At 36.2% G+C, this 19139-nt stretch overlaps 1 protein-coding gene across 8 annotated transcripts in view; it reads left to right on the top strand.

Moving 5' to 3' along the window:
- LOC127881595 (dedicator of cytokinesis protein 3-like) overlaps positions 1 to 19139 on the top strand; it is a 173845-nt gene that overhangs the window by 127525 nt on the left and 27181 nt on the right. For all 8 annotated transcript variants that reach the window (XM_052429588.1, XM_052429589.1, XM_052429591.1 and 5 more), the window contains 7 exons: positions 3012 to 3110; positions 10512 to 10572; positions 10921 to 11046; positions 12476 to 12592; positions 13776 to 13862; positions 15194 to 15337; positions 17969 to 18110. In XM_052429588.1, the coding sequence (XP_052285548.1) occupies positions 3012 to 3110; positions 10512 to 10572; positions 10921 to 11046; positions 12476 to 12592; positions 13776 to 13862; positions 15194 to 15337; positions 17969 to 18110 (776 nt within the window). The remainder of the gene's footprint in view (positions 1 to 3011; positions 3111 to 10511; positions 10573 to 10920; positions 11047 to 12475; positions 12593 to 13775; positions 13863 to 15193; positions 15338 to 17968; positions 18111 to 19139) is intronic.

The following is a 19139-nucleotide window of genomic DNA, read 5'->3' as shown; positions in this document are numbered from 1 at the left end:
AGAACTAAGTGCAGGGGTAATAGCGGCCTACAAAAACCCACTTATCATTAATCGCGTCTCACTGTTGATGCCTCCAAGCGGAATCGCTCCTGTTGTGCGACTGCACGTGTTTAAATTTTTGCGCGACACGAGCTACTTAGATAAAATATAATATTCCGTTGGACTATTAGCGGTAGATAGAAATAATAACACATACCGTCAGTTATATACTGCTTCATTTTTTAAATTAATAATAGCAATCTTATGTACTAATGACATTTTCTCCCCTGAAGGGTCACAGGGGCAGGTCGATACATCTGTAGTCGAGAAGACGCTGGACGACCTGTAAATAAATCTCAAATACACACGGGAATTGTGTTTCTGACAAACACATCTCTTGTTTTAGTTCATTATGAACTTTTTTTATCTGAAGGATTTAAAAAATGCTTCACATATATTTTTTGTCTCTAGTACATTTAAAATTCTTTTCTTTCCTCGGAGTTCAGTCAATTTGTATGCGACGGGATGCTTTATATTTTTTCAAAATGCAATTTATCCATTCTTGTTTCAGAAACTGCCAGTCTTTGCAATTCCCAAGCAAGAAGAAAGAGATTTTCCTGCATTTTTAATTCTTCTTTATCTCCAGAGTTCAGTTAATTTGTATGGAACAGGAAACTATTTTTTCTAAAAGTGCTATTTGATCTTTCTTGTTTTAGAAACTGCCTGTCTTTTCAATTTGCAATCCTAAAGAATTTGGTATTCCTGCATTTGAGAAGTAAATTTAAAGCAATAAAATGAGACAAATGGTTTCCAGAGATTCTGTCTTCATGTACCGAATTCTGAAATAAGTCTTCACAATCTCATATGGTACCTACTAATGGTGACAAACTGATATTTGTTTTATCCAACGGGCTGAATGCCCAAAAGCGTAAGCAATTGTGAAACATTTACTTTTAAAGGGACTTGTTCAAAATGATTTTTAAAATAATTGTGATAGATTCTAAAAAAAAAGAAGACTGTTAACATTGAGTTTAAGTCAGCGAAAAAAAACTTGAAAATTGCTTAAAATATTTGTTTGTTAATGGATAATCATCATTTGAAGTCGGTAAAAACTCAAACAATTGTCATGCCTTGATAACTTAGTAAATAAGTGTTGCACTAACATAGTGTTTATAATTAATTGAACAATAATAAAGCCTGCATGGTGCGGTGGTAGATACCTCTAGCTTTTGCTTCCAGAGGTTATGGTTCAAATCCTGGGGTAGGCAATAATTTGTATTCAACTTTTTTTCCAGTTGTAATAATTAGTTTAGATATTCAAAACATGATCGGTTTGTTGGTAAACATAATGAATGACATTTTTCAAAATAACAAAATCTGCATGTGAAGTTTCTTTAAATATTGTATTTACTTGAAGTTGGGCTGGAACTTTAATAAGGCAGATTTGTTAAGGCGAATTTACCTGAGTTGGGCTGGAACCTCAATTAGGAAGATTTGTTGAGGCTTTGTAAATAAAGGATGTTCTGGGGACATTAATCCATATATTAAATAGCAATACCCTCACCTTTGCACATGGTTATTGTCATATAAAATGCCTCAAGGGGGGCAGATGGCCTGGAATTAAATACTTTACCTCTTCATAGAAGCCTGCCAGAATAGTTTACACCTTTGGCTTGTTTACTTTTCCACTGTTTTAGCTTCATTGCCGTTATGACTTGAGGCATTTTAAGACTGCCTGTAGATTTTAATATCTGTAGCAACTGAGAGAACATATGTTTGCTCTATTGAAGCAAGCACATTGTCTGTAAAACTTGAAAGGGAGAGGTTGCCAGCTTTAAGTTATCATTTGAAAAGATTATTGCTTATTAGCGGACTTTAAATAGTTCTTCTTCAAATTGGAGTAATTAATGCATATCTGGTAAGCCAATAGTTGGCAGCAATATTTCTAGGAACTGGAGAGAGTTGGTTGATGGTCTCCTGCCCAGAAGAATTGTACTGAGTTGGTGCCAATTATTGATTGGATGAGGGATAAGTGAATTGCTCCCAGCCTTTTGATATCAAAACAGAAAACTTAAAACGGAATATGGATATGAAAGTGGAGTGAACATGCAAAAATGCAATCCAGATATTACTGAAACAAAATATTGTGTATAGAAATAAATTCAACAGATAATCTTCAATAATTACTCAATAAATAATATTTGCGTTGTGTTGCATAAAGGAAAGATATACTATATTTTATTAACCTTTTTTTGGAAGATTTGCACATTTATTTATCTTAAAAACTTTCAATAAAGGGAGGAAAATATGCATATAAATTAAAATGTTACAGATAGTGCCATAGTGGAAATAATTTCTTTTGTGTAGGTTTGCAGAAAATAGGATATATATCAGAAGATCTTTTATGTGAACAATTGTTTGTGGAAGTTGTAGACAGAAATGCCTATATAAAATGTTTGAATGCATTTAAATAAGAACATGTCTAACTCGACATTTTAATGTTGGAATATTATGAAACAGCCATTCATTACAAAACAGGGACAGTTCTAATACGTGAAATAAAGGAAGAATTTAATATCAAGTAAAACTGTGGATATAATTTAAATTTTTCATAATTGTGGGTTGACTTGTAAGTTTAGAAACGCAAGGAAGAATATTAAATTATTTGATACATCTTGCAGCTGTAGAATTAAATGTATAAAAATCAACATTTCTTACCACATATGGTGAGAGAGGTCAATATTGGGGACAGTTAGCAAGGTGTATGTGACCTCACACCCTGTGTTCCCCTCGTGTTTTTCCCCTATATACTCGGTCGAAGTGATCTTACACTATTCCCTTCGTGTTTCCCCCTATATATGTGGTCGACGTCATCTGACACTATATGTGTGGTCGACGTGATCTGACACTTTATGCGTGGTTGACGTTATCTGACACTATTCCCTTCGTGTTTCCCCCTATATACGTGGTGGACGTGGTCTGACACTATATACGTGGTCGAGGTGATCTGACACTATGAAGTTTTTCTCCAGGCTGATGGAGCGTGTAAGGTCAGAGCCAGACCTCAAGGAGACCGGGGAGCACTTTGTCACGTCCGTCACCCACCTACTGGAGAAACTCCTCGACTACAGGTATGTCTTTAACCCTTTTACGCACTTTGAAGCGTTTGTATTCCCTTAGAAAATCATATTAGATTTAAGACTTTCTTAGTAGATTCTTGGTTTAAAGGCTTCATTTCCAATGGTAAGGTACTGATAAGCAGCAAACAGCATAAAGCATGAACAGACTGTGAGTTACTCAAAGACTGGCCTGATTTTATGCTGGTTGCATATAGCCATTTTCACTTTGCTTCTTATGGGGGAAAGGGTTAACCCTTTTACGCACTTTGATGTGTTTGTATTCCCTTAGAAAATCATATTAGATTAAGGACTTTCTTTGTAGATTTTTGGTTTAAAGGCTTCATTTCCAACTATAAGGTCCTGATATGCAGCAAACAGCTTAAAACCTGAACAGACTGCGAGTGACTCAAAGGCTGGTCTGTCTTTTTGCTGGTTGCATATAACCATTTTCACTTTGCCACTGAGAGGAAAAGAGTTTAGTTGTTCAAAAATGTCGTCTTTGGTTAAATTTACTATTCTTAAAGTTATGGGAAGTTTTTTTATTAACAATGATTTTTAAGTTGTCATTGTGGATAACACCGGTGTAAAACGTTTATTTTTTAAGAAACATAGTGGCATTAAAGATTTCATGTCTGTCTAGTGATCTGGAGGTCCCACTTCTAAATAAAGAGCTTCATATAGACACTTGAGTACAGGTTCGACCCAGGAAACAGACTTACAGTGTCTCATTAAGCCATTGGCTTTTGATAGTCATTCGATAATAAATAGGTATAAACAGCAATTGTTTTCCTTCTTTTTAAAGTACCAGAAAACGGCACTTTCCCAATAAGAAAAAAAAACTACAAATTTCCCAATTACTGTAAAAAATAATAAATAAAATGCAACATTTAGTTAGTTTCCCTATTCAGCTCTATGGCTTGAACCTAGTAAATATAATATTGACAACTTGAAAACACTTAAGTTATCAATTTTAAAGTATTTGGGAGCAAATAATCAAATACACCAATTTCCCAATATAGAAGCTTCTCAACGGGAAATTTCCCAATTTCTGGGTTTTTTCTCTCAATGGGGCTCGTACCAGTACTTTTCCCAAATGGGCAAAAAAAATCACTGGTTTAAACATTGTAGAAATGTTTGGAAGTCTGAAACATCTATAATTTTTCAGGGTTTTGTTTCCTTCAGAAGAATGCTTACTAAGGATAACTACATTTGTGTTCAACTGATTGTACATGGCAAGTTGAACATTGCATACAACAATTGTGGATTTAGTTTAAGGCCAGGATTTTACTTACTGTATAGTGACAAACAAAATACTTGAATAAAGACCAAAAAAAAATATCAATTTATTTCCTTTAAAAATATATTACAATATTATTTTAGAATTATATATGTATGCCCCCCTTCGAAGAAGAGGGGGTATATTGTTTTGCTCATGTCGGTCGGTCGGTCCGTCTGTCGGTCCGTCCACCAGATGGTGTCCGGATAATGACTCAAGAACGCTTACGCCTAGGATCATGAAACTTCATAGGTACATTGATCATGACTGGCAGATGACCCCTATTGATTTTCAGGTCACTAGGTCAAAGGTTACAGTGACAGAAAACCTGATTCACACAATGGCTGCCACTACAACTTACAGCCCATATGGGGGGCATGCATGTTTTACAAACAGCCCTTGTTATAATTGATGTGTTTCATTGATCATTTGCTATAACAGCTTTGCCCTTAAGGTTATGTGTAGGGACTTAAGAAATTTGTTTGCATCACAAAACCACTTGTTAGATCCCACATTTGATCCTTGCTAGATCCCACATTTGACCCACAAGCAAAAACATACATCCCTTTTTGTTTTATTATAGAAATAATGTGTGCCATACATTGAACATGTTTAACAAGAGCCTAGCAGTGACGATGATTCAAGTTAACAGCCTAATTTCAAAGGAAGTAGTTAACATTTGCTAAACAACTCACATTTCTTGAAGCCTGATTATGATCATGATTATGAAGGAGCCCTTGAAAGAAATCCTCTTGTTTGTTCCCAAAATGTTATGACAAATGTCTATGATACTTTCAGCTAAAGTCTAGTTTAATATTCCACTTTTGAGTGTGAGAAAATGTTGAAAGACTGTATCTTCGATGCCATGAAGTTTTCAAGTTTTCAAGTGATGGTGGAAGTAAGTGTTAACATGAAAGCACTGACAGATGCTGAATGGATTGTTTGTCATTGAGATTTCATGAGGTGGTTAATGAAGTACACTTCTTTCCTGCAATTGCAAGGTGTTACAATGTCAGGGTTTTTTTTGGCCCGATTTTATAGCCGAAATTCGGCTATGTTCCCAATCCCAAAAAGTATACTTTTTCCCAAAATGTGGCAAAAATTCCCAATTTCCCCCCCCCCCCCCCCCCAAAAAAAAATTTTTTTTTTTTTTTTTTAGAAAGAAGTCTTATGCGTATTTTATCTCAATTTTAATTCAATTACATCTAATAAAGTATTATATGCTTTTGTTCTTTTAATTTGAATGATAATAAACAGTTATATCAAATTTAGAATTTCCCTAATCAGTGGACTTTTCGTGTGGAAAAAAGGCTGATAAATTTATTTTCCCAATTTCATGAAAATGCCGATAAAATTCCCAATTCCAAAGCCATGGGCTATCTTCCCAAAAAGTGGGGAAAAAAAACCTGAATGTGCATCTATGGATGTATGTGCAGAGGTAAACAGAGGAAAACATAAAAACCTGTGGCTATAAAACACTTCACCACTTAGATATGTATTTTGACGCATTTATAGTCCCTTAGAAAGTTGCATTAAATTAAATACCTTTCTTACTAAATTCAAGTTTTAAAGGCTTCATTTTCAACCCTTAGATACCTGATGAGCACTAAACAGCATAAAACCTGAACAGAGTGTGAGTTACTGGCAGGCTGTTCTGGTTTTATGCTGTTTGCAAAAGCCATTTTAACTTTGCTTGTTACAATGTGCATCTCTGGATGCATGTTCATAGGTCATGCTCTTTTAGGGCAGAGGAAATCATAAAAACCTGCACCTAAAGCGACATTATAAAAACAGTTATAATTGCACAAATAATACAATTATTTTAATATTCATGCACAGTGATTGTTTTAGTTAAGTCAGCTGAAATGATTGTTAAGTTTTTCTGTTTGGACTTTAAATCGATTGTCACATGGAAACTTTGATCAAACTTTGAATTAATACTTTGGATGTGAAAGTCTTCTAGGATCTGACACTGAGTCAACCTTGGAGCTTCTGTAATTAAACATAATATTAGACATTCCTTTTAATATCCAAAAGCATGGCAATACATCATGTTCATGTGCATTTTTGCAGCATAAATATTGTATGAACCATCAATGAGTCAGTTAAAGAATATATCCCAGACTAAACTTTAACAGTACCTAATGCGTAATGCACTATATTGCCCATAATATGATACTCAGAGTTTTGAAAATTCCAACTACCAGGTAGATGAAACTTGGACAGGTAGCATGTGGAATCAGGAAATGTAGAAAGTTGAGATCCCTCTTTTTTGAAGTGGCAGTAATTTATTAGCGAGAAAAATACTTAAACCATATAATTGACTTTGACATAATTTTGACTCAGGAAAACAGATGTGCATAAGTTGATTACCAGATACTGATTTTTTTTCTTCTAAATATCTGCATTTAAGTGTATTCTGTAATTTATTATGAAACCTATTTTGTTAGTCCCCTATGAGACTATAGGTTTACCCCAAGTTCTGCTAGATCGGTCATTGTCAGCTCGGGTATTACTTTAATTTATCCCGGGTACTCTTAGGTATACTTAATTACTTAATATTTTGACAATGAACAATCGAGCCCTAGTACCTCAGTGTCCCTGTCCATCTGTGTATCTCCTCACTAGGCAGGGCTTATCAGGCTTTCATCATGCTAGGCTTTCCTAACAACTTGGTGTTACTTTTTCCTGTTGAAGTATCTTTGCAAATTCACATCTATGAAAGTTTCAAACAAAACTTATAATACTTATAAAAGTTATAATTACAAATTCATTGCAGGCTTTGACACGTTTCAGAGCAAAACAACAGCTGGATGCATTAAAACTCTGCAACATAGTGGTCACTTCACAAGATGTATTGACATAGAGGGTGAAAGTCATGCCATAAACTCTATTCCTTTCCCACTTAGAAGCAGAGTGAAATTGGCTATGTGCAAACAGCATGCTGTTTGCTGCTCATCAGTATTATAGTGTTGGAAATGAAGCCTTTTTAAAATTAAATCTAGTAAGAAAGATCTTAAATAAAATATAACTGTCTAAGGGACTACAAATGCGTGAAAATATATCTAAGTGGTAAAGGGCATGGAAACTTTGTGCAGAAATTCCAATAACATGATGAACATCTGGGCATATATTATGTGCCTAATGATTTTAAGAACCGACCAACACTTGCACAAATTTCTAGTCACAGGTGCCTAATTAGTCTTTGATTATCATCAGATGTCCCTGTAAACAATAGTAGTGATTTTTTTGCCCACATTACAGCCTCTTACAAGCTGCTTCCCAATGGCAAAAAGTAACATTTTTTTCCCGAAATCTGACCAAAACTACCTTAAAAAGATGCAGAACTTTTCCAATAAACTTAATAATTTGTTAATAGAGTTTATTATATAGAGGGATATACAGTAATTATTTAACACTTAATTACATAACCTTTAAAATGCAGTTAAACATTCACTTATAAAATATTGGAATACTGTTATTAGTCCCCTATCGGTTTCACCGGAGGGGACTTATGGTTTGCGCTCCGTCTGTCAGTCAGTCAGTCTGTCAATCAGTCAATCTGTCTGTCACACTTTTCTGGATCCTGCGATAACTTTAAAAGTTCTTAATATATTTTCATGAAACTTGGAACATGGATAGATGTCAATATGGACATTATGCACGTCATTTCATTTGGTTCCTACGTCAAAAATTATGGTTGCTATGACAACAAATAGATTAGAAATACTGCTGAAATGGTGGTTTTCTGGATCCTGCGATAAATTTTAAAGTTCTTAATATTTTTTCATGAAACTTGAAATATGGATAGATGGCAATATGGACATTATGAACATCATTTTATTTTGTTCCTACATCATAAATTCTGGTTGATATGGCAACAAATATATATTTTTAAAAATCTTAAAATGGTGGAATTTCTGACAATGTTGGAGCCGGTAGGGGACTTATATTGTATCATATTAATAATGTTACATTTTTCCCAATACTTGAATAGCAATGGTTTATCCCGTTACTTTTCCCAATCAAAAAAGGCACAGGCTGTAAGATATAAATCCGCAAAAAAAATCACTGAATATGGAAGACTAGGTGTTTGGATTAGAAGGCATGTTTACATTTCATCATGCTTGCAAGGTAAACACTTGTATGAATGGGTTACAGACAGCTGGGCAGTTATTGATCTGTTGATCTACATCTATTACAAACAGATTATGATAAAATTAGCATGTTTTGCCTCACACATTAGAATGTTAACCCTTTGCAAGCTGGGAAATTTGTCATCTGCTAAAATGTCGGCTGCTGCATTTCTAAAATTAGCATTTTCTTTGATTTTTTTCAAAGAATACTATCAGAATAGCAAACAGTTTGGATCCTGATGAGACGCCACATCCTGTGTCGTCTCATCTGGATCCAAACTGTTTGCAAAGACCTTCAAAACTGGGTTCCAGCACTCAAAGAGTAAAACTTATCTGCTTTGTTTGACATTGGACAGTTACTTAACAAAGTTACCATACCATATCAGCTGACCAAATGAGAATCCCACACTTTTTGTAAATTATTAAACGAGTACTCTTGTTATTTACCAAAACCTTTTTGCAAGGCATGAAGCAAAATTTATTTGAAAATGTTTGTAATATTTTGTATTTGTGTGTATTTTTTGAATGCCCACAAAGTATTGTGTCTATTTTATAGCATGTCAAAATTACCAACGCAAGAGGTAAAACTGCATATGATGTATTGTAAAAAAAAAAGACTGTATATTCCTAGATTGATGTCTTATTCCAGTGTGTTCTCACATGTTTGTACATGTATTTTACGAAGCGTGCCGGTCTGAATTCCTTAACCAAGACCAATTACATTTTCCATATGCTCACAACTGTCACCCTGAATCTCATTCAAATTAAATTTAATGCTGATGTGAGGTCTTAGATGTCAAGAGTTTTGTTATTAATTCAACACGATTACATGACAAATTGACCAATTTTGCGCATTCCATATGTTCAGAAAAAAAATGTAGGAAAACATATCTGCAAAAACAGGAGCAAATCTGAAAAGTTCAACTAGGAGCACATGTGGCAAATTTAAGAGCACACAGAAGTCCTTGAGAAGTAAGTTATAGAGGAAATAATCAATTTGAGCACTTATGCAAGGCGTTTGATAAGTTTATGGCTACATAATTAATTGGTCTAACCATGGGTGGGGTATACAAATATCCTGTTAGTAAGTTATTTAAAATCTGCAGGTCTGTGGCACCATTTATTTATGTCCTAAACTCTGTGAAAGCTTCTAGAGAATTTTGTTTTACTGTTTCTAATCCAAGCGTTAGACATTTGGGAATTAAAAAATGGTGCTGATAAAACCTTTTTGTCGGAATATGGTGACACAGAGGGCTTATCGAGCAATGATACGGTAAAAGGTTCTATTTAGTTTAATGACGTTTTAGAACAAATGGGCTGTGCTCTTTAACCCTTTCCCACTTAGAAGCAAAATGAAAATGGCTATGTACAAACAGCATAAAAACCAGAACAGCCTGCGAGTAACTCACAGTCTGTTCAGGTTTTATGCTGTTTGCTGCTCATTATATCTTAGGGTTGGAAATGAAGCCTTTAAAATTTGAATATAGTAAAAAAGGTCTTGTCTTGAATTTAACTTTCTGAGGGACTACAAATGCGTCAAAATAGGTATCTAAGTGGTAAAGGTTTTATGATGTTTTAGAACAAATGGGCTGTGCTCTTTAAGCACAGGGCTTAATCCATGTGGGTAAAGTGTCATCCGATATTAGCCCGTGCAGTCCCAACAGGCTAATCAGGTACAAAACTTTCCAATTTTATGGAATTTCTCGTTTAACGGGAAGTCTCTTCTAAACAAAAATCTAGTCTTGGTGGAAGGTGTCATCCTGATTAGACTGTGCAGACTGGACAGGCTAATCTAAGATGACACTTTACTTACATGCATAAACCCCCTTTTCCCAGAACGATGCTCAAATGATGCTGTCAGTATGGTGGTCAATAAATGTTGAACAAATGCCCCCTATGTTACGGTGCTAAGTAATTTACTATATCATCAAGTAGTTTCCACTTATTTGGTCTGAATGTCTTGAACCATTATTGGAACACGCAGTTCTTGTTTATTTGCAGACAAGTTGTTGATGGTGATGAGAACAAAGACAAGCGGATGCATTGCACTTTCAATATACTGGTGTGTAACCTTTGAATTCACCATTAGGTTGCAAACCTTTTAATTAGTCATTTTGTTTATTAAGAATGCAAATTTAACCTCAAAAATGTTTGTAATTAAAACAAAAAACAAATTAGATGCTGATCTCCTTGTGGTGACTTAATAAATTATTTGTTTATTACATGATGAAAAACTCATACTTCTTTACGAGATACTTAATTATCTTAACACAAGGATAATCCTAATTACAATGTTTTGAATCAAGAAAACTTAGTGTTTCTTTTTTTAAACTATATGCAATGTTTTAAAAAAAATAAAAAATAAAAACAACATTAAAATGTTAGTCAAAGTGTATGCCATGAAATCCAGAATTTCTACAAAGATGAGTTGAATCGAGAAGAGATGTACATCCGCTATGTGAACAAACTGCACGAGCTACACATGGTTGCCAATAACTACGCAGAGGCTGGTCTAACGCTGCAGCTGTACGCCAAGGTCAGTTGTAGTGGGAGCTAGAGCCCTGTATTCACCAACAAATTCTTAGACTTAAGTCTATGAATAAGGAATATTCTTAAAACTGTAATGTTCTATTTAAGAAAACCTCAAGGCTGAGGTCCATATACTATTTGGGGCTGCCTGGCTGGTCACTATTCTGCCATTGGGCCCTCAGTGAGGTTTTCTATTTCTTATATTATACCGAACATTTTTGTGAAGATAAATGTCAATAGAAATAAAAATAAATAACACAATATAAATTCCATTAATATTTATCAGTTACTATTAATAATATGTGCGATATTTTGTAAACAAAGGAAACAGTACTCGAAAAATATTTGTGTTGTAAAACTTGCACAAAAAATGTTACAAATAACTGACATTCTAGCGGGCACTATTAGATAAGTGCGCATCTAGTCAGCGGGCGCTATACTGTATAGCGCCCGCTGACTAGATGCGCGCGCATCTTTACCGCGCACTATTCAAAATAACGGACATGTGTAGTATATATACGCAAAGAAGAAACAAATTTATGTGAGGTATAATATAAAGGTATAATTGTTGAGTTAAACTTGGCATTTAACTCTTCTAATATAATTAATCTTTATTAAGAAAAATTTGTTTAAAACATAAGATCATTAGTAACCTCTATTTATTCAAATTCATAATAATAATGTATTAGTTGTGAGTCTTTTCTTTATTTTAAAGTCTAAGAATGGGTTGGTGAAAAGGAACTGGGGATTCCAATGTGCAATTTATTTTGTAGGCTAATTTAAAGGAATGATAATGCAGCTTTATCATGCTAAGAACTGTTTCACAAATTTCACAAATACAGTGCTTACATTCTGCATGTCAGTTACTTATTAACCTTGGAGTTTTGCTAAGAAAGTCAAGTTATATGATAAAAAATACTTTCATGTTCCTCCAAAACCTTTTATCAAATACTAATATACTGTGCTGGTTTCTTTTATTATGCCTTTGTTCGCAAAGTACAGACAATGACATGCTATTTTCCTAAACATTATCTGAAATCCTGACTTGCTATGTATGATTGGATTGCTTTTATCCCTTTATATGACAAAGACCAAGCCAATGTTGTCCCAACTCACATGGTAGCCCTGGAAAACATGGTTACCTGTTGATGTGTTTGTTGTCACATGGAAAACATGGTTACCTGCTTATGTGTTTGTTATCACATTGAAACCAGGGTTACCTGCTGATTTGTCTGTTGTCACGTGGAAACCTTGGTTACCTGCTGATGAGTCTGTTGTCACATGGAAACCATGGTTACCTGCTGATGAGTCTGTTGTCACATGGAAACCATGGTTACCTGCTGATGTGTATGTTGTCACATGGTAACCCTGGGTACCTGTTGATGTGTCTTTTGTCACCTGGAAACCATGGTTACCTGCTGATGTGTCTGTTGCAGTCCCTGGGCTGGAGTGACAAGCTCCTGCCGGCAGGCCTCTCATACACGGAGCAAAAGGAACGCGACAGGAAGGAGATGCTGTACCGCCAGATTATCAACTCCTTCGACAAGGGCAAGGTATGAACCTTTAGAGCTGGGCCCGTATTCACCAACCAATTCTTTGACTTAAGTATGATGTGTTCTATAATTAATTGAAAGTTATGTCTTCCATGGCAGTGAACACCAATAATTATACAGGTATTTGTTAAGACCATTATGCTAATAATATATGCACCATGTATAACTTGTATATACATGTTTTCAAACTGTGATGTGTTTTTATTGAGTCTAAGTCTATTCTTTATTCTTAAGTCTTAGAATTGGTTGTTGAAATGGCGCCAGATCCCTTGTTGAAAAATTTGTTACTTTTTTATACTCCAGCTACCTATGCATATTTTGCCACCTTCATACAATAAACATAGTAAACCTCATTAACCCATTCCCGATCAGAAGGGAAGTGAAAATTGCTATGTGCAAACAGCATTAAACCAGAACAGCCTGTGAGTAAATCGCAGTCTGTTCAGGTTTTATGGAGTTTGCTGTTCATCAGTATCTAAGATGAAGCCTTTGAATCTTGTAAGAAAGGTCTTAAATTAAATCAAGCTTTCTAAGGAACTACAAATTCGTGAAAATATGTATCTAAGTGGTTAAGGGTTAATACATCAACCTCTCCACCTACAACACGCCTTGTCACAGTCTATGTGTTGTTCAAAAATAGATAATTAATGGAAATCATAGTTAATATTTTAAAGCATACAATTGACAGAGTTTTTATAGTTGAGGGGCAAGATATATGAATGGGACATTTCATTCACAAAAACTTTGGAAGCTGATTATTGTCACATTGAGTAGGTGCGTGCACATTCTATGTGAAAATTTTGAATAGATTGATCATTGCTCTGGAAAAATGGGACTTAATGAGTGCGCAGTTTGCACAGGCTAATCAGGGAGAACACTTTCCGTTTTAATATATTATTGTTTAAAGACATCTATTGTTATCGAAAATCCATCCTAGGTAGAAAGTGTTGTCCCTTATTAGCCTGTGCAGACTGCACAGGCTAATCTAGGACAATACTTTACGCACATGCATTTAAGCCCGTTTTTTTCAGAGCAAGACGCAAATGTATGTTGTGAGATTTATCATTCACATGTTTCTTGCAGGTGTGGGAGTATGTATGTTGTGAGATTTATCATTCACATGTTTCTTGCAGGTGTGGGAGTATGTATGTTGTGAGATTTATCATTCACATGTTTCTTGCAGGTGTGGGAGTATGCGTTGCCCCTGTGTAAGGACCTAGCAGAATATTATGAGCAGAACTTTGAGTACAAGAAACTGGGAGATCTACTTGTAAGCTACTCTCTGTTATTTGGTCCAGTTGTCCTTGTTTATTGCCATCTAAAATCCTGCAGAATATTATGGGCAGAACTTTGAGTACAAGAAACTGGGAGATCTACTTGTAAGCCTAACTCTGTTATTTTGTCCAGTTGTCTTTGTTTATTACCGTCTTTTGTCCTGCAGAATATTATGAGCAAAACTTAAAAGTACAAGAAACTGGGAGATCTTCTTGAAAACTACCCTATGTTATTCTGTCCAGTTGGCCATGTTTAATTGTTAGACTTTTCTGTGTTACTAAGCTTAAGGGAAGATTTGAGTGTCAAGGTCTTAATCCTTTCATATAACAAGGCTTGCACACATTCTTGGTTGCATCTATGCTAGGTATGATAGGCCTTAGCAAAGTTGGCATTGCTGTAAATCCTATGGTGTACTATCAATCAAGACTTGCTCTGAACTTAATGCTTGTTAGTAAAGTGTTGTCCCAGATTAGCCTGTGCAGTCTGTACACGCAAATCATGGATGAAAATTTCCTCTTTTATGGTATTTTTCTTTGAAAGGAGGTCTCTTTTTAGCGAAAAACCAGTGAAGCTCAAAGTGTCATTCCTGATTAGCCTGTGCACACTGCAAAGGCTCATCTGGTACAACACTTAATACACATGCATTAAACCCTGTTTTCCAAGAACAAATCACAATTGTACCTAAGTAAGTTGTTCTAAAAATATCAATAGTTATTTTAGGTCAGTCAATGTTCATTTCATGTCAATCAATGTTTATTTTACGTCAGTCAATGTTTATTTCATGTTATTTTTTATGCCCCCGAAGGAGGGCATATAGTGATTGGACCGTCCGTCTGTCCGTCCGTCTTTCCGTCACACTTTGTGTTTAGGTTTCGCGTTAAGGTTTTGAAAAATGCTCATAATTTCTTTGTCGATTATGATAGCAGCTTGATATTTGGCATGCATGTGTATCTCATGGAGCTGCACATTTTGAGTGGTGAAAGGTCAAGGTCATCTATCAAGGTCAAAGGTCAACAAAACAAATTCAAGGAAAGTAATAAGCTTCAAAGGGAGATAATTATCTGTACCTGCCAAATGAAAAAAATATAAAAATCAAAGCGGCACAGTAGGGGGCATTGTAGTTCTGACAAACACATCTCTTGTTTTTGTCAGTCAATGTTTATTTTACATCGTCAATGTTTATTTTACGTCAGTCAATGTTTATTTTACATCAGTCAATGTTTATTTTACGTCAGTCAATGTTTATTTTATATCAGTCAATGTTTATTTCACGTCAGTCATTGTTTATTTTACATCAGTCAATGTGTATTTCTCTGTGCACTACAGAAACAGAAGGCCTCGTTCTATATGAAGATCATGGAGGCTGTTCCCGGAGAGAACCCGGACAATCCAGAAGACTTCTACCCGCGCCAGGAGCCGGCCTACTACAGGGTCACCTACTATGGGAAGAGCTTCCCTTTATTTGTGAGAGTAAGTGTCACACACGTATGTGCCCTTGAACTTGGGCATAGTTATTGCAAAAGCCTTAAATGTTATAACTTGCACAAAGTATTTAAAAAAATGTATTAAATGTATAATTTTTATTTCACATGTCTGATTTTAAAATAATTGGATACTTTAACCTCAAGTTAGGACTTCCCATGCTCAAGCCCTGTCCTGTATTTCACAAAACAAGCAGTTTATCTACCTCTTTCATGCTAAAGCCCCTTACTGTATTTCACAAAACAAGCAGTTTATCTACCTCTTTCATGCTAAAGCCCCTTCCCGTATTTCACAGAACAAGCTGTTTATCTTCCTCTTTCATGCTAAAGCTCTGCCAGGTGTTTCACAGAACAAGCAGTTTATCTTCCTCTTTCATGCTAAAGCTCTGCTCGGTGTTTCACAGAACAAGCAGTTTATCTTCCTCTTTCATGCTAAAGCTCTGCCCGGTGTTTCACAGAACAAGCAGTTTATATTCCTCTTTCATGCTAAAGCCCCTGCCCATATTTCACAGAACAAGCAGTTTATCTTCCTCTTTCATGCTAAAGCTCTGCCCAGTGTTTCACAGAACAAGCAGTTGATCTTCCTCTTTCATGCTAAAGCCCCTGCCCATATTTCACAGAACAAGCAGTTTATCTTCCTCTTTCATGCTAAAGCTCCTGCCCAGTGTTTCACAGAACAAGCAGTTGATCTTCCTCTTTCATTCTAAAGCCCCTGCCCATATTTCACAGAACAAGCAGTTTATCTTCCTCTTTCATGCTAAAGCTTTGTCCGGTGTTTCACAGAACAAGCTGTTTATCTTTCTCTTTCATGCTAAAGCTCTGTCCGGTGTTCACAGAACAAGCAGTTTATCTTCCTCTTTCATGCTAAAGCCCTGCCCATATTTCACAGAACAAGCAGTTTATCTTCCTCTTTCATGCTAAAGCTCTGTCCGGTGTTTCACAGAACAAGCAGTTTATCTTCCTCTTTCATGCTAAACCCCCTGCCCATATTTCACAGAACAAGCAGTTTATCTTTCTCTTTCATGCTAAAGCCCCTACCCATATTTCACAGAACAAGCAGTTTATCAACCTCTTTCATGCTAAAGCCCCTGCCTGTATTTCACATCACAAGCCGTTTAATTTCCTCTGTCATGCTAAAGCCCCTGCCCATATTTCACAGAACAAGCAGTTTATCTTCCTCTTTCGTGCTAAAGCTCTGTCCAGTGTTTCACAGAACAAGCAGTTTATATTCCTCTTTAATGCTAAAGCCACTGCCCATATTTCACAGAACAAGCAGTTTATCTTCCTCTTTCATGCTAAATCCCCTGCCCATATTTCACAGAAAAAAGCAGTTTAACTACCTCTGTCATGCTAAAGCCCCTTGAAATATTTCACAGAACAAGCAGTTTATCTTCCTCGTTCATGCTAAAGCCCCTGCCCATATTTCACAGAACAAGCAGTTTATCTTCCTCTTGCATGCTAAAGCCCCTGCCCAGATTTCACAGAACAAGCAGTTTATCTTCCTCTTTCATGCTAAAGCCCCTGCCCAGATTTCACAGAACAAGCAGTTTATCTTCCTCTTTCATGCTAAACCCCCTGCCCATATTTCACAGAACAAGCAGTTTATCTTCCTCTTTCATGCTAAAGCCCCTACCCATATTTCACAGAACAAGCAGTTTATCAACCTCTTTCATGCTAAAGCCCATGCCTGTATTTCACATCACAAGCAGTTTATCTTCCTCTTTCATGCTAAAGCCCCTGCCCAGTGTTTCACAGAACAAGCAGTTGATCTTCCTCTTTCATGCTAAAGCCCCTGCCCATATTTCACAGAACAAGCAGTTTATCTTCCTCTTTCATGCTAAAGCTCTGTCCGGTGTTTCACAGAACAAGCAGTTTATCTTCCTCTTTCATGCTAAACCCCCTGCCCATATTTCACAGAACAAGCAGTTTATCTTCCTCTTTCATGCTAAAGCCCCTACCCATATTTCACAGAACAAGCAGTTTATCAACCTCTTTCATGCTAAAGCCCCTGCCTGTATTTCACATCACAAGCAGTTTATCTTCCTCTGTCATGCTAAAGCCCCTGCCCATATTTCACAGAACAAGCAGTTTATCTTCCTCTTTCGTGCTAAAGCTCTGTCCGGTGTTTCACAGAACAAGCAGTTTATATTCCTCTTTAATGCTAAAGCCACTGCCCATATTTCACAGAACAAGCAGTTTATCTTCCTCTTTCATGCTAAATCCCCTGTCCATATTTCACAGAAAAAAGCAGTTTAACTACCTCTGTCATGCTAAAGCCCCTTGAAATATTTCACAGAACAAGCAGTTTATCTTCCTCGTTCATGCTAAAGCCCCTGCCCATATTTCACAGAACAAGCAGTTTATCTTTCTCTTGCATGCTAAAGCCCCTGCCCAGATTTCACAGAACAAGCAGTTTATCTTCCTCTTTCATGCTAAAGCCCCTGCCCAGATTTCACAGAACAAGCAGTTAATCTTCCTCTTTCATGCTAAAGCCCCTGCCCCTATTTCACAGAAAAAGCAGTTTATCTACCTCTGTCATGCTAAAGCCCCTTGAAATATTTCACAGAACAAGAAGTTTATCTTCCTCTTTCATGCTAAAGGCTCTTCCCATATTTCACAGAACAAGCAGTTCATCTACCGCGGAGACGAGTGCCTCAAGCTGGCCACAATCATCAACCACCTTTCTGCAGAGTTTCCGCTGGCTCAGATCATCCGCAACAACAACCCTGAGAATGAGGCTCTCAAGGATGGGGAACAACAGTGTATCCTTGGTTGCCATGGAGCGGGAAAGCAGCCGAGTATGGTTCTGGGAAAACTGGGCATAATGCTATCTTGGAAGGCGCTTTCCGCTTTTATGGAATTTTTGGTTTAAAAGAAGTCTCTGCTAAACAAAAATCCATTTTAGGTGAACTGCCTAGGCTTATCAAGGACAACACTGTAAGCACATGCCTTTAGCAAAGATTTCACAGACAATACTGTAAGCACATGCCTTTAGCAAAGATTTCACAGACAACACTGTAAGCACATGCCTTAAGCAAAGATTTCACAGACAACACTGTAAGCACATGCCTTTAGCAAAGATTTCACAGACAACACTGTAAGCACATGCCTTTAGCAAAGATTTCACAGATAACACTGTAAGCACATGCCTTTAGCAAAGATTTCACAGACAACACTGTAAGCACATGCCTTTAGCAAAGATTTCACAGACAACACTGTAAGCACATGCCTTTAGCAAAGATTTCACAGATAACACTGTAAGCACATGCCTTTAGCAAAGATTTCACAGACAACACTGTAAGCACATGCCTTTAGCAAAGATTTCACAGAACAAGACTCAGTGAAACCAGTTGGTAAATGGCGACCCAGTCAATAATGTCGGATTGTAATCATTTTGGTAGAGAATTTTTTTAGATGCTATGTTTTTATTTTGATCTACTTACTGCTTTAAAATAATCTGAAATACTTTCCCTCCATGACATCAACGATGTATGATTTTTACGTACATGTATTTTGTTCGTGTGAATCTCACTATTTATGACTAGTAATGGATAAGTAAGTTTTGCATACCCATATCTTAGTCTTGAAATTTTTCAGTTACATTAGTTATAAAAAATTATAACATTAAATGAACTGCATGCAGAGGTACGGAACTGAAACTAAAAAAGACAAAGTATGTACCTGATACAATGACTAGGGCTGTATTTAAGTTTAAACCTATTTATTTTAGCTCTATTGCATCACAAGCCTTAGGCTTATAGAAATGCTCTCGAGTCCATTTCCTGGGCCTA

This window comes from Dreissena polymorpha, chromosome 5, assembly GCF_020536995.1.
Source record: "Dreissena polymorpha isolate Duluth1 chromosome 5, UMN_Dpol_1.0, whole genome shotgun sequence".
NCBI classification, from domain to species: Eukaryota; Metazoa; Mollusca; class Bivalvia; order Myida; family Dreissenidae; genus Dreissena; species Dreissena polymorpha.
The sequence above is the reverse complement of the archived record's forward strand: the minus strand, read 5'-3'. Positions and strand labels throughout refer to the sequence as shown.